At 38.8% G+C, this 21104-nt stretch overlaps 1 protein-coding gene across 1 annotated transcript; it reads left to right on the top strand.

Annotated features, from left to right (window-relative positions):
• The first annotated feature begins 1680 nt into the window (after positions 1–1680).
• On the top strand, positions 1681–20618 carry chp1 (calcineurin-like EF-hand protein 1). The gene is made up of 7 exons (XM_061893906.1): positions 1681–2002; positions 5348–5420; positions 13940–14020; positions 14948–15075; positions 15163–15224; positions 17396–17518; positions 20081–20618. The coding sequence occupies exons 1-7, from the start codon at positions 1936–1938 to the stop codon at positions 20132–20134; spliced, it is 588 nt and encodes a 195-aa protein (XP_061749890.1). The 5' UTR covers positions 1681–1935; the 3' UTR covers positions 20135–20618.
• The last annotated feature ends 486 nt before the right edge of the window (positions 20619–21104 follow it).

The following is a 21104-nucleotide window of genomic DNA, read 5'->3' on the forward strand; positions in this document are numbered from 1 at the left end:
CAGTGGGACACATTCATATATACATACATATACACACACATACATGTATATATACACATAAATGATAAATGGGTTGTACTTGTATAGCGCTTTTCTACCTTCAAGGTACTCAAAGCGCTTTGACACTACTTCCACATTTACCCATTCACACACTGATGGAGGGAGCTGCCATGCAAGGCGCCAACCAGCACCCATCAGGAGCAAGGGTGAAGTGTCTTGCTCAGGACACAACGGACGTGACGAGGTTGGTACTAGGTGGGCATTGAACCAGGGACGCTCGGGTTGCGCACGGCCACTCTCCCACTGAGCCACGCCGTCCCATACATATATACATACATATACGCATATAAACATACATATATACATACATATATATACACATATACACACATGTATATACATACATGCACACACACACATATATACATACATATACACACATACATTTTCATACATATATACACACAATTTTTTTTAAAAATAAGATCACAGACATGCTGACACACAACATCACTACCCCATGTGAATAATGCTGTATAATAGATTGCATTTATAATAGACTGTATTTATATTATTCACATGTGAATAGGATAGGATAGGTCTTTATTGTCATTGCACAAGTACAAGGAAACTTTGTTTTCAGCACAAACCTGTTCAAGATTAGACAAACAAAAAGTGTACAGGGTTACAAAACAAGAGCGCTGATGGGTCGCCATGAGGCGTCCTATAAAAGATGGGGAAAAGGTAAACGCTGGGGAAGGATGAGTAAAAAAATAAAATCCAAACTGGGCTCCTAAGGGAGGCCCAGTTCGGAGTGGGGAAAAACCTCCATAGCAAAGCACATATACATATTACAACATACATCTCCAGATATCTAGCAACAGAGGGAATTGATTGATTGATTGATTGATTGATACTTTTATTAGTAGATTGCACAGTACAGTACATATTCCGTACAATTGACCACTAAATGGTAACACCCCAATAAGTTTTTCAACTTGTTTAAGTCGGGGTCCACGTTAATCAATTCATGGTACAAATATATACTATCAACATAATACAGTCATCACACAAGTTCATCATCATAGTATGTACATTGAATTATTTACATTATTTACAATCCGGGGGGTGGGATGAGGAGCTTTGGTTGATATCAGTACTTCAGTCATCAACAATTGCATCAACAGAGAAATGTGGACATTGAAACAGTGTAGGTCTTATTTAGTAGGATATGTACAGCCAGCAGAGAAGGTAGTTCAAGGTCATGGTGGTAGGCTGCAGATCTCTGGCGCTGAACATCCTTTCATCACCCCTACGGGATTTGCATCGAGGGCGTTGGGTTGGGGGGAATAATGCTGTTTAATAGACTGCATTTATACTATTCACATTTAAATAATGCTGTATAATAGACTGCATTTATATTCTTCACATGTAAATAATGCTGTATAAAAGACTGCATTTATATTCTTCACATGTAAAAAAATACTTAAGTGTTTATTGTTTATTGTGAGCGAACTGTGGTATTGAATTTCCATCAGGGATCAATAAAGTACTTTCTATTCAATTGAACATACCTGTGTTGGCTAACATGGGAACTTTGCCCCCACCAAGATGGCCGCCACGTCGGCACCTTGCTGTTGAATACATGTCTATGTTTGTGTAAGCCCCGCCCACTTGATAACCCTTACAGCCCCGCCCACTCGACATACCAGGAAGATAAAGGTCGCCTTTTTCGCTGTATGACAACACTTAGTGTGAGTCTTCTGGGTGTTTAACCTAAACTAACGACTAAGTAATTAAGTACAATAATCGCTAAAGTCTGCGTTAGTTGTCTTCAACTCTCTCGGCGCGTGTAGCTTGTTGCTACAGCTAGCCACTTCGCTACTTTTGTCATATTGGAGAGTGAGATCAGCCCAAACTGCTGTTTGCTCCAACATGGGCTCCAGGGCGTCCACCTTACTCAGGGAGGAGGAGATTGAAGAAATCAAGAAGGAGACCGGCTGTGAGTTGTCTATTTACTTCTAAAAGCGGCTGTGACTTGTCTATTTACTTCTAAGAGCGGGCTAGCTAGCCACCATGCTAACTGCTTCCGGCCAGGGGTGTCCCACATCAACCTTCTTAAAGGCCTACTGAAATGAGGTTTTTTTTTTTTCAAACGGGCAGGTCCATTCTATTTGTCATACTTGATCATTTGGCGATATTGCCATATTTTTGCTGAAAGGATTTAGTAGAGAACATCGACGATAAAGTTCGCAACTTTTGGTCGCTAACAGAAAAGCATTGCCTGTACCGGAAGTCGCAGACGATGACGTCACATGTTGATGGCTCCTCACATCCTCACATTGTTTCTAAGGGGAGCCTCCAACAAAAACCTATTCGGACCGAGAAAACGATAATTTCTTCATTAATTTGAGCGAGGATGAAAGATTCCTGTTTGAGGATATTGATAGCGACGGACTAGAAAAAAAAAATTACAAAAAAAATGATGTTTTTAGACACATTTACTAGGATAATACTGGGAAATCTCTATCTTTCTATTGTGTTGCTAGTGTTTTAGTGAGATTAATATTACCTGATAGTCGGAGGTGTGTTTCCACGGGTGTGTTGACGCCAATGTCTCAGGGAAGTCGACGGCAGCTTTATGGACGGCACAAGCTCAGCTGATCTCCAGTAAGAAGCGACTTTTTAACCACAAATTTCTCACCGAAACCTGCTGGTTGACATTCGGTTGGGATCTCTGTTCGCTGTGATCCATAGTAAAGTTTCACCTCCAGGAATTTTAAACAAGGAATCACCGTGTGTTTGTGTGGCTAAAGCTTCCCAACTCCATCTTTCTACTTTGACTTCTCCAATATTAATTGAACAAATTGCAAAAGATTCCGCAACACAGATCTCCAAAATACTGTGTAATTATGCGGTTAAAGCAGACAACTTTTAGCTGTGTGTGTGTGCAGCGCTCATATTTCCCAACACGTACAAGTCATCATTACGCGACGTTTTCAAGAAAAAACTCCAGGGAAATTTAAAATAGCAATTTAGTAAACTAAAGCGGCCGTATTGTCATGTGTTGCAATGTTAATATTTCATCATTGATATATAAACTATCAGACTGCGTGGTGGCTAGTAGTGGCTTTCAGTAGGCCTTTAAAGTCAGTGACTTCACTATAAAAGTGGGTGACATTGTTATCACCAGGAAAGATGAGATCAGCTACCTAGGTTCCATTCTACAGGGTAATCTTTCCTGTGATAAAATGGCAACCAAGGTCATCAAAAAGGTCAACCAAAGAACAAGATTCCTCTACAGAATCTCCTCTCTGGTCAACAAAAGCACCTTGAAAATTCTAGCGGGAACTCTCATTCAACCCTTTTTCCATTACGCTTGCACCTCCAAAACCCTCAAATCTAGACTCCAAACATCCCAGAATAAGCTAGTCAGGTTACTTTTAGACCTCCACCCCAGATAACACCTCACTCCAACCCACTTCTCCAAAGTGGGCTGGCTCAGAGTGGAGGACAGAGTCAAACAACTTGCACTGAGCCTGGTCTATAAAATCAGCTACACCTCCCTGATACCCAAGTACATGTCAAACTACTTCCTTAACGTAAATGACCACCATAACCACAACACCAGGGGGAGCTCCACAAACCACGTTAAACCCAGATTCTGATCTAACAAAGGTCTTAAGTCATTCTCTTTCTATGCCACATCAATGTGGAATGCACTCCCAACAGGTGGAAAAGTAAGTGCATCTCTATCCTCCTTCAAAAGCGCTCTAAAACAACACCTCCAGGCAACTTCAACCCTAGACTAACACCCTCCTCCATTCACATCCCACCTTCCTGGATTATAAATAACCTAATGTAAATAATCAAATGTACTTCTAATGTATATACTTGTTCTTATGCTATGTGAACTCACTATGTTCTCTGCTGGCTGTACATATCCTACTAAATAAGACCTACACTGTTTCAATGTCCATTTCTCACATGATATCATTGTTGATGACTGAAGTACTGATATCAACCAAAGATCCTCATCCCACCCCCCGGATTGTAAATAATGTCAATAATTCAATGTATATACTATGATGATTAACTTGTGTGATGACTGTATTATGCTGATAGTATATATTTGTACCATGAATTGATGAAGGTGGACCCCGACTTAAACAAGTAGAAAAACTTATGGGGTGTTACCATTTAGTGGTCAATTGTACGGAATATGTACTGTACTGTGCAATCTACTGATAAAAGTATCAATCAATCAATCAATCAAAGTGCAGCCTGGGGGCCATTTGTGGCCCGCAGCTAATCGTTTACCAGCCCGCCACACATTCTGCAAAAATTTCACAATTGATAGTATTGCAAAATTTAAAAAAAAGTGGAATGTGGTGAAATCTAATGAGAAAAAGTGGCAATGTTGACACAAAGCTGCCATTTAGGCAGTTTTTTTTCCTTTTGTCTGTATGTTATAATGAATTATTACTTAAAAATTATCACTTTAAAAAGTTTTATGTGGAAAAAAAAATATTGCATATGTTGTGTGGTTGCCATATAAAAACATCAAAGTTTTGAAAAAAGAGCATAAAACAAACAAAATAATCGTTCAAACTTCAAATCGACAGATATATCGGAAGTTGATCTTGAAATTTAAGTCTTAAAAGTTAAAAAAAAAACCTAATAAAAATGCATCACTTTATGAGTGGGGAACCTTTCGGATCTCAAATATATTTAGTAGGATTTTATTCAATTTTTCACTGTGATTACTCAAAAATATTAAATAATTAAAATCAATGGTGTCCTGCATTATTGATCTTTGAGGGCTTTAATTGCTAAATAAAGGAACTCTCCTGAAGGAATCAATAAAGTACTATCTATCTATCTAAATGCTGCATATTTCAGTTTTACTATAAAAAACAAAGTTGTCTTTGACAAAAAATGCAAAAACCTTATTGGTTTTACTTTATATCAACCTCGAGTTGATATAGAGATTTACTGTAAGCATTAAATAAAATAATAATAATTGGACTTATTTTTAACATTTTAGTGACTGAGACCCTCTATGCTCCCAGGAGTCCTAAGGATTAAAAAAAAAAAATCCATATATTTTGTTATGGTTTGAAAATGAAAAATATCAAAACGGCCCCCACATGCTTAATTTTTTCCGTGTGTGCGGCCCTCTGTGGAAAAAGTTCGGACACCCCTGCTTTCGGGAATGTTGCCATTTCCTGAAGTCGCGTCCTTACAAGGAAATGGATTAGAAAGACATTTTATGGCTTCCAGTATTCTTCTGTTGGTTTTGTTCTGGCATCCTAAAGCCTGCTTGATTGACTTGTCCTCCCTGCAGTCTCCCACAGTCAGATCACACGTCTGTACAGCCGCTTCACCAGCCTGGATAAAGGAGAGAATGGAACTTTGAGGTGAGTAGTACCCCTTACTAGTGTTGGAACCATACCAATAATTTAGTACCGGTACTAAAAAAAAAATCAGTACTTTTCTAAATAACGGGACCCACAAAAAAATGGCATTATTGGCTTTATCCATCCATCTATCTTCTTCCGCTTAACTGAGGTCGGGTCGCGGGGGCAGCAGCCTAAGCAGGGAAGCCCAGGAGATCCCGAGGCGTTCCCAGGCCAGCCGGGAGACATAGTCTTCCCAACGTGTCCTGGGTCTTCCCCGTGGCCTCCTACCGGTTGGACGTGCCCTAAACACCTCCCTAGGGAGGCGTTCGGGTGGCACCCTGACCAGATGCCCGAAGCACCTCATCTGGCTCCTCTCCATGTGGAGGAGCAGCGGCTTTACTTTGAGTTCCTCCCGGATGGCAGAGCTTCTCACCCTATCTCTAAGGGAGAGACCCAAACTCATTTGGGCCGCTTGTACCCGTGATCTTGTCCTTTCGGTCATGACCCAAGGCTCATGACCAAATTGAGAGCTTTACCTTCCGGCTCAGCTCCTTCTTCACTACAACGGATCGGTACAACGTCCGCATTACTGAAGACGCCACACCGATCCACCTGTCCATCTCACCATCCACTCTTCCCTCACTCGTGAACAAGACTCCTAGGTACTTGAACTCCTCCACTTGGGGCAGGGTCTCCTAAAATAAATGAATGAATAAATGGGTTGTACTTGTATAGCGCTTTTCTACCTTCAAGGTACTCAAAGCGCTTTGACACTACTTCCACATTTACCCATTCACACACACATTCACACACTGATGGAGGGAGCTGCCATGCAAGGCGCCAGCCAGCAACCATCAGGAGCAAGGGTGAAGTGTCTTGCTCAGGACACAACGGACGTGACGAGGTTGGTTCTAGATGGGATTTGAACCAGTGACCCTCGGGTTGCGCACGGCCACTCTCCCACTGCGCCACGCCGTGGCGCTATGTATTTGGACACCAGGGCAATTTCAATGTTGCAGTAGGCTAGAACAGGGGTGTCCTAACTTTATCCACTGAGGGCACACTGAAAAATCAAAGCAAGCGGGGGCCATTTTGATATTTTTTTATTTTAAAAAACAATACAATATATGTATAAAAAATATACATTTCGGTTTTCACTCAGGCTTGATGTCAGGGACCCCAAAGGGTTTTGGTCCAAAAAATGTGTCATTATTCAGTATTATTTTTTTATTATTATTCAACTTTTAAATCACTAGATCAACATTAAGTCTATCTGTCAATATAATGATTTTAAAGATTTAAGTTGTAAGCTCTTTTTGTCACAAAAAAACGTGTTTTTTTTAATGGAAAAATCACAAAATCTGCAATATTTTCACCCAGTTATTTTTTTAAGTGGAATATTTGAGATTATATAATAATTAGAGCATTAAGAAAGGTCAATAACTCATAACAACATTGATTTTAATCAATTATTATTTTTTGAGCAATGACATTAAAAACAAATCACACTAAAATAATTGGGGATTCAAAAGTGTCCTACTCATTAAAGTGTGAGAAAATAAATCATACTTTTTTTTGTACTTTTAACACAATAATCTCGAGATCAACTTCAGATCTATCCGTCAATAATAAATTTTTATTGTTGTTTATTTTTTTTGTTTGTTCATTTTAGGGATCTTCTTTAAAAAACAGCTCAGTTTTTTATATTGCAAACACAAAATATGCAACATTTTCCCCCAAAAATATGTCAAAGTGGAACATTTAACATGACGTAATTGAAGCCTTGAATAGGTCAATTATTTAAAATGACATTGATTTTGATTCATTATTATTTTTTAAAGAAAGAAACAGCCGGCGTGGCAGCTTTGTGTTATTAGAGTAAACATTGCAACATTTTCTTGTTACATTTCACCCGTTTGCAGTTTTATATCACTTTTTACGTTTTACAAATGTTTCAATCGTATTTTTAAAATGTGGCGTGGGGCCGTTAAAAAATGGCCCCCGGGCTGCACTTTGGACACCCCTGGGTTAGAAGGTAAAGGAGCATGTGCGGTCAAAATAAATTGCATATTTAATATATTTTTAGATTGATGGCATAAATGAACTTATTTGTGACACCTCTAGTTATTCCATACAAAGCTAACGTGGATGTTTTGTTGAGCTAGCATAGCATTCATTTGGGGGTTTTCGTAGTTTTACTTTTGTAACTGTATGTAGTAATGGCAGCTCCTGCATTTTTATGTTTATGTCCTTTATGTCCTCTATTGTTGTCATGTTTTTTATCTTTGTTCATATATTACTCATCATTCTGGAAATATATTCTTTTTTACCAGCAACACCAGTGAGAAAGCTTGCTGACTAGTTTGAGTCTTTATGTACACACTAGACAACTCTCTCAAGTCAAACTGGAGGAACTTGTTGTCAATTTCAGAGTTTGTGATTAACTCAAGAGTTTGATGATTACTGCAGGAAATGTGTGCAATACGTAACGAGGCCGCCAATGATTACATTTGCTACAAAGGGTGCATAAATCCACTGTTGATGTGTGTGTTTACACATAACAAGTCTGGCTTCATCTTGTCCTCCCCCGTGTTGTCACCTTGGCAGTTAGGGTGACCTGAGCTTTTTTCTAAATGTTATTCCTAGTTGTCCCAACAGTAAGTAAGGTGAGTTTAACACCAGAAAAGTACGTAAGATCTGTTGGATAGGTAAGAAAGACGAGCAAGATCAGTAGGAAAGATAAGTCACATCTATATAATAAAAAAACGATCAACAAGATAAGTAATGTAAGAAAAGATAAGTATTGTTAGATAAGTAAGCTCAGTAAAATAAGTAACATAAGATATGTGCAGTCACTAAGATGAGTAACAAAATCTAAGTAAAATCAATTTATACAAAGGATAAGTAACATGATAACTGGGGACGGCGTGCAACGTGAGGGTTCCTGGTTCGATCCCCGTTTTCTACCAACCTCGTCACGTCCGTTGTGTCCTTGAGCAAGACACTTCACCCTTGCTCCTGATGAGTGGTGGTTAGGGCCTTGCATGGCAGCTCCCTCCATCAGTGTGTGAATGTGGAAATAGTTTCAAAGCGCCTTGAGTTCCTTGAAGGTAGAAAAGCGCTATGCAAGTATAACCCATTTACCATAATATAAGTACAATCAGGGATAACAAAGATAAGTAACATAAGATAAGTGCAATCAATGATAAGACGGATAGCTAACATAAGTGCAATCAATGATAAGAAGGATAAGTAACATAAGTGCAATCAATGATAAGAAGGATAAGTAACATAAGTGCAATCAATGATAAGAAGGATAAGTAACATAATATAAGTGCAATCAATGATAAGAAGGATAAGTAACATAATATAAGTGCAATCAATGATAAGAAGGATAAGTAACATAAGTGCAATCAATGATAAGAAGGATAAGTAACATAATATAAGTGCAATCAATGATAAGAAGAATAAGTAACATAAGTGCAATCAATGATAAGAAGGATAAGTAACATAAGTGCAATCAATGATAAGAAGGATAAGTAACATAATATAAGTGCAATCAATGATAAGAAGAATAAGTAACATAAGTGCAATCAATGATAAGAAGGATAAGTAACTTAATATAAGTGCAATCAGTGATAATAAAGATAATTAACCGAAGATAAGTACACTCAATGATAAGAAGGATAAGTAACATAAGTGCAATCAATGATAAGGATAAGTAACATAATATAAGTACAATCAATGATAAGAAGGATAAGTAAGATGAAATAAGTACAATCAATAAGATAAGTATGATTAAAAATATATATTAAATACGTAAGCTCTGGACGATAAGAAAAATAAGACAAGTACATTCAGTAACATAAGATAAGTACAATCAGTAAGATAAGTGAGATCAACGAGATAAGTTTGAAAGATAACTATGATAAGCGACATAAAGTAAAATAAGTCACATAAGCCAAGTAAGAATTTAAATTAGTCCATTATGCTATTAACAATTATTCACTTCTTTTTACACTTGCGTGGCAGTTAGTATGTTGTAGTGTGCTGTAAAACATCAGTTAGTATGTTGTAGTGTGCTGTAAAACATCAGTTAGTATGTTGTAGTGTGCTGTAAAATATCAGTTAGTATGTTGTAGTGTGCTGTAAAACATCAGTTAGTATGTTGTAGTGTGCTGTAAAACATCAGTTAGTATGTTGTAGTGTGCTGTAAAACATCAGTTAGTATGTTGTAGTGTGCTGTAAAACATCAGTCAGTATGTTGTAGTGTGCTGTAAAACATCAGTCAGTATGTTGTAGTGTGCTGTAAAACATCAGTTAGTATGTTGTAGTGTGCTGTAAAACATCAGTTAGTATGTTGTAGTGTGCTGTAAAACATCAGTTAGTATGTTGTAGTGTGCTGTAAAACATCAGTTAGTATGTTGTAGTGTGCTGTAAAACATCAGTCAGTATGTTGTAGTGTGCTGTAAAACATCAGTTAGTATGTTGTAGTGTGCTGTAAAACATCAGTCAGTATGTTGTAGTGTGCTGTAAAACATTAGTTAGTATGTTGTAGTGTGCTGTAAAACATCAGTTAGTATGTTGTAGTGTGCTGTAAGACATCAGTTAGTATGTTGTAGTGTGCTGTAAAACATCAGTTAGTATGTTGTAGTGTGCTGTAAAACATCAGTTAGTATGTTGTAGTGTGCTGTAAAACATCAGTTAGTATGTTGTAGTGTGCTGTAAAACATCAGTTAGTATGTTGTAGTGTGCTGTAAAACATCAGTTAGTATGTTGTAGTGTGCTGTAAAACATCAGTCAGTATGTTGTAGTGTGCTGTAAAACATCAGTCAGTATGTTGTAGTGTGCTGTAAAACATCAGTTAGTATGTTGTAGTGTGCTGTAAAACATCAGTTAGTATGTTGTAGTGTGCTGTAAGACATCAGTTAGTATGTTGTAGTGTGCTGTAAAACATCAGTTAGTATGTTGTAGTGTGCTGTAAAACATCAGTCAGTATGTTGTAGTGTGCTGTAAAACATCAGTCAGTATGTTGTAGTGTGCTGTAAAACATCAGTTAGTATGTTGTAGTGTGCTGTAAAACATCAGTCAGTATGTTGTAGTGTGCTGTAAAACATCAGTTAGTATGTTGTAGTGTGCTGTAAAACATCAGTTAGTATGTTGTAGTGTGCTGTAAGACATCAGTTAGTATGTTGTAGTGTGCTGTAAAACATCAGTTAGTATGTTGTAGTGTGCTGTAAAACATCAGTCAGTATGTTGTAGTGTGCTGTAAAACATCAGTCAGTATGTTGTAGTGTGCTGTAAAACATCAGTTAGTATGTTGTAGTGTGCTGTAAAACATCAGTTAGTATGTTGTAGTGTGCTGTAAAACATCAGTCAGTATGTTGTAGTGTGCTGTAAAACATCAGTTAGTATGTTGTAGTGTGCTGTAAAACATCAGTCAGTATGTTGTAGTGTGCTGTAAAACATCAGTTAGTATGTTGTAGTGTGCTGTAAAACATCAGTCAGTATGTTGTAGTGTGCTGTAAAACATCAGTTAGTATGTTGTAGTGTGCTGTAAAACATCAGTTAGTATGTTGTAGTGTGCTGTAAAACATCAGTTAGTATGTTGTAGTGTGCTGTAAAACATCAGTTAGTATGTTGTAGTGTGCTGTAAAACATCAGTCAGTATGTTGTAGTGTGCTGTAAAACATCAGTTAGTATGTTGTAGTGTGCTGTAAAACATCAGTTAGTATGTTGTAGTGTGCTGTAAAACATCAGTTAGTATGTTGTAGTGTGCTGTAAAACATCAGTTAGTATGTTGTAGTGTGCTGTAAAACATCAGTCAGTATGTTGTAGTGTGCTGTAAAACATCAGTTAGTATGTTGTAGTGTGCTGTAAAACATCAGTTAGTATGTTGTAGTGTGCTGTAAAACATCAGTCAGTATGTTGTAGTGTGCTGTAAAACATCAGTTAGTATGTTGTAGTGTGCTGTAAGACATCAGTTAGTATGTTGTAGTGTGCTGTAAAACATCAGTTAGTATGTTGTAGTGTGCTGTAAAACATCAGTTAGTATGTTGTAGTGTGCTGTAAAACATCAGTTAGTATGTTGTAGTGTGCTGTAAAACATCAGTTAGTATGTTGTAGTGTGCTGTAAAACATCAGTTAGTATGTTGTAGTGTGCTGTAAAACATCAGTTAGTATGTTGTAGTGTGCTGTAAAACATCAGTTAGTATGTTGTAGTGTGCTGTAAGACATCAGTTAGTATGTTGTAGTGTGCTGTAAAACATCAGTTAGTATGTTGTAGTGTGCTGTAAAACATCAGTTAGTATGTTGTAGTGTGCTGTAAAACATCAGTTAGTATGTTGTAGTGTGCTGTAAAACATCAGTTAGTATGTTGTAGTGTGCTGTAAAACATCAGTTAGTATGTTGTAGTGTGCTGTAAAACATCAGTCAGTATGTTGTAGTGTGCTGTAAAACATTAGTTAGTATGTTGTAGTGTGCTGTAAAACATCAGTTAGTATGTTGTAGTGTGCTGTAAGACATCAGTTAGTATGTTGTAGTGTGCTGTAAAACATCAGTTAGTATGTTGTAGTGTGCTGTAAAACATCAGTTAGTATGTTGTAGTGTGCTGTAAGACATCAGTTAGTATGTTGTAGTGTGCTGTAAAACATCAGTTAGTATGTTGTAGTGTGCTGTAAAACATCAGTTAGTATGTTGTAGTGTGCTGTAAAACATCAGTTAGTATGTTGTAGTGTGCTGTAAAACATCAGTTAGTATGTTGTAGTGTGCTGTAAAACATCAGTTAGTATGTTGTAGTGTGCTGTAAAACATCAGTTAGTATGTTGTAGTGTGCTGTAAAACATCAGTTAGTATGTTGTAGTGTGCTGTAAAACATCAGTTAGTATGTTGTAGTGTGCTGTAAAACATCAGTTAGTATGTTGTAGTGTGCTGTAAAACATCAGTTAGTATGTTGTAGTGTGCTGTAAAACATGGCCTGCATGCTGGATGAAGGCCACACTAAGACTCTGGAACAAGTTATTTCTATTTGCATTATTTTCTATCGGGAAATGTTTTGAAAAAGCAAACCCTGAAGAGATGTTGAAAGTGATGCTTGTTGGTTGGAAAACATTGTTGATGATCATTCATCCATCCATCCATCCGTCCATCCATCTTCTTTCACTTATCCGAGGTCGGGTCGTGGGGGCAACAGCCTAAGCAGGGAAACCCAGACTTCCCTCTCCCCAGCCACTTCGTCTAGCTCTTCCCGGGGGATCCCGAGGCGTTCCCAGGCCAGCCGGGAGACATAGTCTTCCCAACGTGTCCTGGGTCTTCCCCGTGGCCTCCTACCGGTTGGACGTGCCCTAAACACCTCCCTAGGGAGGCGTTCGGGTGGCATCCTGACCAGATGCCCGAACCACCTCATCTGGCTCCTCTCCATGTGGAGGAGCAGCGGCTTTACTTTGAGCTCCTCCCGGATGGCAGAGCTTCTCACCCTATCTCTAAGGGAGAGACCCAAACTCATTTGGGCCGCTTGTACCCGTGATCTTATCCTTTCGGTCATGACCCAAAGCTCATGACCATAGGTGAGGATGGGAATGTAGATCGACCGGTATATTGAGAGCTTTGCCTTCCGGCTCAGCTCCTTCTTCACCACAACGGATCGGTACAACGTCCGCATTACTGAAGACGCTGCACCGATCCGCCTGTCCATCTCACCATCCACTCTTCCCTCACTCGTGAACAAGACTCCTAGGTACTTGAACTCCTCCACTTGGGGCAGGGTCTCCTCCCCAACCCGGAGATGGCATTCCACCCTTTTCCGGGCGAGAACCATGGACTCGGACTTGGAGGTGCTGATTCTCATTCCGGTCGCTTCACACTCGGCTGCGAACCGATCCAGTGAGAGCTGAAGATCCCGGTCAGATGAAGCCATCAGGACCACATCATCTGCAAAAAGCAGAGACCTAATCCCGTGGCCACCAAACCGGAACCCCTCAACGCCTTGACTGTGCCTAGAAATTCTGTCCATAAAAGTTCTGAACAGAAAGGGTGACAAAGGACAGCCTTGGCGGAGTCCAACCTTCACTGGAAACGTGACCGACTTACTGCCGGCAATACGTACCAAGCTCTGACACTGATCATACAGGAAGTGGACCGCCACAATAAGACAGTCCGGTACCCCATACTCTCTGAGCACTCCCCACAGGACTTCCCGAGGGACACGGTCCAATGCCTTCTCCAAGTCCACAAAGCACATGTAGACTGGTTGGGCAAACTCCCATGCACCCTCAAGAACCCTGCCCAGAGTGTAAAGCTGGTTGTTGATGATCATGAAAATACAAACAAACATTGTTGATGATCATGAAAATACAAACATTATTCATTGTAATAATGATTGTGTTTTACTTACTTATAGTGTTGCATCTCAACCTAAAATCCAGACAAACTTTTTTTCAACGGATGTTTGTGTTCGCTTGTCAAATATTGTTTTAATGTCCCTGCATTGTGTGTGTGTGTGTGTGTGTGTGTGTTTGTGTTTGTGTTTGTGTGTGCAGTCGAGAGGACTTCCAGAGGATTCCAGAGTTGGCCATCAATCCTCTGGGTGATCGAATCATCAACGCTTTCTTCCCTGAAGGGTAAGTGTGATGTCTCTGCAGTCTCCCTCAGAGAAGAATGTCTAACTCCTTGTCATTGAGGACCACATTGCAGTCATGGCTGCTCTCTGAAGGCCGCACATAACAGTGATTATATATCAATATAAATGTAGAACAATTAGCCTCGTGATATCATCACACAATTACTTATGCATTTGATTGTTCTATTTTTAACGATGAAAATACAGGCAGCTCAATCACTACAAATTTACTGTAGAATTGACGGTGTTTTTTACGGTGTATTACTGTACAGTGAATGGAAAAACTTTTATCACATTTTCATTTTTCTTTTGCTTAAAAACATAGCAGATAGTTTTACTGTGAAAAACACTGGTACTGTGTTTGTACTTCCTGTAGAAACTACCGTATTTACATTAAAAAAACTGTCAGCTCATTTTGCCAGAAATCTATTGTCTCTTTACAGCATTTAACTGAACGTATATCTTGCTTTGAAATCCTTACATATATACAGTGTATATTTATATATATATATATATATATATATGTGTATATATATATATATGTATGTATGTATGTATGTATATATGTATGTGTATATATGTATGTGTATATATATATTTATTTTTTAATATAAAAATAAATACGCAAGACACATACATATATATATATATATATATATATATATATATATATATATACCATTTGTTGCATTATTAAATATTTTTTTAATTCAAAAGATATGCAACTGCATTCAGTACATGTAAGTTTTTCTGCCAAAATGGAAAGGATGAATACATTCACTATGACAAGATAAGGTAGTTTTATATTATTTCCAGGCTTTCGTAGGCCATATAAAATGAAGTGGCAGGCCCCCCAGGCCTGGAGTTTGACACCAGTGCTCCGAAGATGTTGTTGTTAGTGTTGTCAACGTCACATTTGTCTCGTCAGCGAGGACCAGGTGAACTTTCGAGGCTTCATGCGGACTCTGGCCCACTTCCGGCCCATCGAGGACAGCGAGAAGAACAAGAACCAAGCCACCAGCGAGTCACTCAACAGCCGGAACAACAAGCTGCTGTGTGAGTGACCAGCGTGACCACCAGGGCGGCGACATAAACAACAACCTCCAAACTCTCCTTATTTTTTCTTCTTTCTTTCTTTTCCAGTTGCTTTCCGTCTTTACGACCTGGACAGAGATGACAAGATCTCACGGGACGAGCTGCTGCAGGTACATCACTCTCACTCTTCATTAATGGCCAGCAGAAGCAAGACTTCGGTCGCACCTTAGCCACTTCCTCACCGGGACATAACGCCGCGTTCCGTTTACCTCGGAAGTTGGTAGTCGGATCTGGGAATGACGTCACAGCCGAGTTATGAGCGTTCTGGCTAAAGAATCTGAACTCAAGATGGCCACATCCACAAAAGCTTTTCTTGTGCTTGCCATGTCTGAATACAAACAACTTCTGGACAAATATGCTGAGATTCTGCTAGCTTCAAACATGGTGGATGACTAGGAAACATGTTAGCCATGTAGTACACATACAGTATATACCGCAGAGAACACTCACATTACCGTAGATCCAACAATACAATCTACACGGCTGTTTTAGCGACTCAAAAACTAGTCAGAATACTACAGGAGCTTCTGTTCTTGTTTACTCTCCTCACTTGAAAGACAACTCTGGGGTAGTGAAGACTCCTACTTGTCCAGTAGGATATCCAACCTAGGTGGGCTTTGCTTTTGAAACCTCAGACTAGGAACTTGGAAAAACCGACTTCTCCGTACAAACGGAGAGCGACGTACCAGTGTAGCATCCCGGATAGCAGGGGTCACCAACCTGTTTGAAAGCAAGAGCTACTTCTTGGGGGCTGATTAATGCCAAGGGCTACCAGTTTGATACACACTTAAATAAATTGCCAGAAATAGCCTATTTGCTCAATTTACCTTTAACTCTGTTATTATTAATAATTAATGATGTTTATCTTTGTGGAAACACTGATCATCGTAATGATTTCTCACAATAAATATATATTTTTGATGACATGTTTTAAATAGATTAAAATCCAATCTGCACTTTTTTAGAATATATAACAAATTGGACCAAGCTATCTTTCTAACAAAGTCAAATCATTATTTCTTCTAGATTTTCCAGAACAAAAAGTTTAAAATACATTCAAAAGACTTTGAAATAAGATTTAAATTTGATTTCACAGATTTTCTAGATTTGCCAGAATAGTTTTATTTTATTTTACTCATAATAAGTTTGAATAAATATTTCACAAATATTCTTTGTCGAAAAAAACAGAGGCTAAAATGATGAATTTAATTAAAATTTATTTATTACTCTTTACAATAAAAACAATACATTTACTTGAGTAGCAGATGATGTGCGTGTGATGTCACGGGTTGTGGAGCTCCTCACCTCTGAACATTGTTTACAATCATGGCCACCAGCAGCGAGAGCGATTCGAACCGAGAAAGCGACGATTTCCCCATTAGTTGAGCGAGGATGAAAGATTCGTGGATGAGGAAAGTGAGAGTGAAGGACTAAAAAAAAAAGACCGTACAGTGGGAGCGATTAAGATGTTATTAGACAAATTTACTGGGATAAGTCAGGAAAATACCTTATTTGCTTAATGTGTTACTAGTGTTTTAGTGAGATTATATGGTCGTACCTGTACAACCTGAAGGTCGGCCCCGCACCCTTCTTCAGCAACAGTCGACGGGTGGTGGCGATGCCCATCTCTGCCATTCGCAAGGGACCCTCTTCATAATACACTGTACTTTGTGTGTGTGGTCCAATCCAACAGTTTGTGCTTGACCGCTCTGTTCCATAGTAAAGCTTCGCCGTCATCTTTCTGGAATGTAAACAATAAAACACCAGCTGTGTTTGTGTTGCTAAAGGCGGCCGCAATACACCGCTACCCACCTACAGCTTTCTTCTTTGACGTCTCCACTATTCATTGAAAAAATTGCAAAAGATTCAGCAACACAGAAGTCCAGAATACTGTGGAATTATGCGATGAAAACAGATGACTTATAGCTGGGAACGGTGCTGGAACAAAATGTCCTCTAAAATGCGCGACGTCATGCACACGCGTCATCATACCGCGACGTTTTAGCATGATACTTCCGCGCGAAATTTAAAATTGCAATTTAGTAAACTAAAGCGGCCGTATTGGCATGTGTTGCAATGTTAATATTTCATCATTGATATATAAACTATCAGACTGTGTGGTCGCTAGTAGTGGCTTTCAGTAGGACTTTAAGCAGTTTAGTTTTCTTTACATTTTGTCGCCTTTGTGTACTGAAGAGGTGATGACTTCCTGCTAATAGTTAGCCAAGTACTCAGAGAAGCGTGAGATGCAGGTAAAGCAGGTGTGTTTTGTACCTGGCAGGTGTTGAGGATGATGGTGGGAGTGAACATCTCAGACGAGCAGCTGGGCAGCATCGCTGACAGAACCATCCAGGAGGCCGACACCAACGGCGACAATTCCATTTCCTTTAACGAGTTCATCAAGGCAAGTCTGACCAACATCCTTTAGTGCGTGCGTGTGGAAACTTGCATCATCCTCATCATCATCATCATCAGCACGCCACACAGCAGGAATCTACTTTTTATTACTTTATACTAGGGTTGCACAATACTATTGTGGTGTTTGTTTTGTAAAGCTTGATACAACTGCCATAGTGTGTAGAATGAAGTTGCAGGAATGTTTATGATGAGCACACTTACTGTAGTTGAACACAAACATACTGCGTAAATGTTTTAATCAGATTCATTACTACAAATTAGGGCTGGGCGATATGGCATTTTATTCATATCTGGATATTTTTAGGCCATGTGAGGGTACACCATATATATATGGGGATATTTAGCCTTAGCCTTGAATGAAGACTTGATGCATATAATGACAGCAGTATGATGATTCTATGTGTCTACATTCAAACATTTTTCTTCATACTGCATTCATATATGCTACTTTTAAACTTTCATGCAGAGAGGGAAATCACAACTAAAAGTGTATTTAGTAAACAGTTATTGGCACAGTGGCACAAACATTCATGTCATTTCCAAAACAGAAAGTGCAAGATTGTCAGTCATTTTAAAACAAGCTATGAGTGCACTTTTGTGCATGATGTCACTAAGATGACATATCACAACAACACTAAATTAAAGTGCACTTTTTGTAAAGAATGCCACTACAACAGTTTAAAATAAATAAAGTGCACTTTTGTGCATGATGTCACTAAGATGACATATCAAAACAACACTAAATTAAAGTGCACTTTTTGTAAAGAATCCCACTACAACAGTTTAAAATAAATAAAGTGCACTTTTGTGCATGTCACTAAGATGACATATCAAAACAACACTAAATTAAAGTGCACTTTTTGTAAAGAATGCCACTACAACAGTTTAAAATAAATAAAGTGCACTTTTGTGCATGATGTCACTAAGATGACATATCAAAACAACACTAAATTAAAGTGCACTTTTTGTAAAGAATGCCACTACAACAGTTTAAAATAAATAAAGTGCACTTTTGTGCATGATGTCACACAAAATACTTCAAAGAGTGTCAAATAAAAATGAGCTGCATAATAGGAAATCGAATAGTGTGGTAGGTTCCTGTGGACGTTATCTCCTTCTGTTGTGGACTAGTTTTTTGTTGATGTGGAAATGGAAGACGCCAGGCTGAATTGGGTCTATGCCGGTTGCTTCCGCATTTTGTTGGGTGTGGCGCCGGCCGAGATGTTGACATGCGGAGTTTCAAGCACTCCTTATTCTCTAGCGGGTGACTTATCAAATGATGCTACACGTTAGTAGCGCCGCTACTTTTTGTAGCAACGCTTTTGCCGTATCCTTGACATATTACGTACACCGTATTTCCTTTATTTGCCGCCGGGTATATAGTATGCGCCTGCCTAGAATTACAGCTGGGTCAAACTCGTTTCGCAAAATAATTAGCGCATGCTTAGTACTACCGCCGGTTCAGGATTAACGCCGGGTCAAACTCGTTTCACAAAATATTATTTTTATTAGCGCAAGTCTAGAATTTCCGCCGGGTCAAACTCGTTTCGCCAAATAATTAGCATCTGTCTAGAATTTCCACCGGGTCAAACTCGTCACGTCACGAGTGACACTTCACCTGTCATCATTTTCAAAATGGAGGAGGCTGATTTCAATCATTTGAAATCGCATAAAGGGAAGAAGATTAAGAGCTATTCAGTAGGATTTAAGGTCCAAGCTATTGAATATGCTAAAAAGAACAGTAAGCAGCTATGCTTTATTAATATACCGTAGCTGCGTGTGTCAAATATGAGTCATTAAATGACTCCCGCCTCCTGGTGGTAGAGGGCGCTAGTGATCCTTCTTGCGACGACTCGGCTGCAGAAGAAGTGACAACAAGCAGCAAGAGTGAGCAGCCATCCTTTATTTTTTCCTCTCGCTTGCACTTTTAACATGGAGGATTACATATCTAAAATAAAACAGTTTTCTAAACTGGACTTTCAATTGAAGCAGGAGGTAATTAAGGAAGATCTCCATCGAGACTTTTAAAACTGAAGAAAGATAAGGAAGACTTCTATAAACAAGTTATCGATGCTTTTGTTCAGAAGGAGCTGCGCATGGACTTCATTTATAAGTAAAGGTAAGACCATAATAACGTTTTTTTTATTAAATGTGCTTTTCATGATGGCATCCTTACATCACACTCAAATTTATAAGCGCAGGCCTAAATTTACCGCATGCCTTTGGTAAACGCCGAAGTGAGAAGAGGTTTTAAAATAATTAGCGCCCTGGCGGCAATTCAAGGAAATACTGTATTCCTTATATCGCCCAGCCCTTCTACAAACATTTATTTTTAAGTGCAAATAATTTTGCAGGAACATCTATTTTTTAAAGCAAATAATAAGAATAATGACTTACAGTTGACATCTTAAAAGCAGTGCTTCTGTATTTTGTCCTCTTATGGCCCCTCTCGGAAGAAGACACAACATTGCGTTACTTAAGTAAACATGCAGCTAACACTTTTACTTCATGTGTTTTAAAAGGTTTCATTCATGGACATTGTTTGCAGGTGTTGGAGAAAGTGGACGTTGAGCAGAAAATGAGCATCCGCTTCCTTCACTGAGTCAATGACTCATTTAAAAAAAGAAGTTTGTTGAAGTACATGGTCAGCGGGCGACGTGGTCCTCTGTGCTGGTAGAAAGAAAGGACACATCTCCCGGCTCCGCTAACCAGAAGGTGAAATGATGTGCCTTTTATTTATTAGCAACACTGCAAGAAAAGCAGGAAGTACATTTACTTCATTCTGCTTGATGGATCCTCTGCTGTGTGACAGTCAACAATAACACTTTGTGCTGCTCCATTTGTTGTTTGGTTTTTAGACCAGTGTTAGTACTGCTATATGTTGTCATCATTTCTTGCAGCACATTCTCCTTCCTCGTGCTAAAGTCAATCAAAGGCCGTCTTTTCTCTCGTACAAGCTAATATAATAACAAAGAAATAGTGTAGCTGTGTGATGACTAAGAAGGAAACTTGTCAAGGATTCATATTGTTGCTTCTAATAATCATGGGTCAGATTTATTTAGACTGAATAAAAATGATGTGCCATATTTGTACGTTTTTTTCCCCGCACCCTCTGTTTTTTCTGAATAGTACAAAATATAACTAAAATATGCCATTTGGGTCAAAAGGCATTAAGGTGTGGATGCGATGGTTTGGGACAAAACATGGAAGATAACAACTCGGCTCCACTAATTTAGACTTTGATCATAATTGTCAGGTTCAAACACCGATGACATCTATCAAACGAGACAAGAAGCAAGGAATTTAACAGAGACAAAATTCAATTGTGCTCAATTTAAGGAGAAACGTGTCTTGATTGATTGATTGATTGAAACTTTTATTAGTAGATTGCACAGTACAGTACATATTCCGTACAATTGACCACTAAATGGTAACACCCAAATAAGTTTTTCAACTTGTTTAAGTCGGGGTCCACGTTAATCAACTCATGGTTTCGACCGGTAAACTCTTAAGATTGTACGCCACCTCTTTTTATTTGGACTTTCCCTGTTTACATAACAGCTGTTTCTAAA

The sequence above is a fragment of the Nerophis ophidion genome, linkage group LG03, assembly GCF_033978795.1.
Source record: "Nerophis ophidion isolate RoL-2023_Sa linkage group LG03, RoL_Noph_v1.0, whole genome shotgun sequence".
Taxonomy (NCBI): Eukaryota; Metazoa; Chordata; class Actinopteri; order Syngnathiformes; family Syngnathidae; genus Nerophis; species Nerophis ophidion.

Bases quoted from the DNA above. Each gene is read 5' to 3' on its own strand.
- chp1 (XM_061893906.1), top strand. From the start codon at position 1,936: ATGGGCTCCAGGGCGTCCACCTTACTCAGGGAGGAGGAGATTGAAGAA. The intron at 2,003-5,347 runs GTGAGTTGTCTA...TCCTCCCTGCAG, and splicing joins AATCAAGAAGGAGACCGGCT to TCTCCCACAGTCAGATCACA. The intron at 5,421-13,939 runs GTGAGTAGTACC...TTGTGTGTGCAG, and splicing joins GGAGAGAATGGAACTTTGAG to TCGAGAGGACTTCCAGAGGA.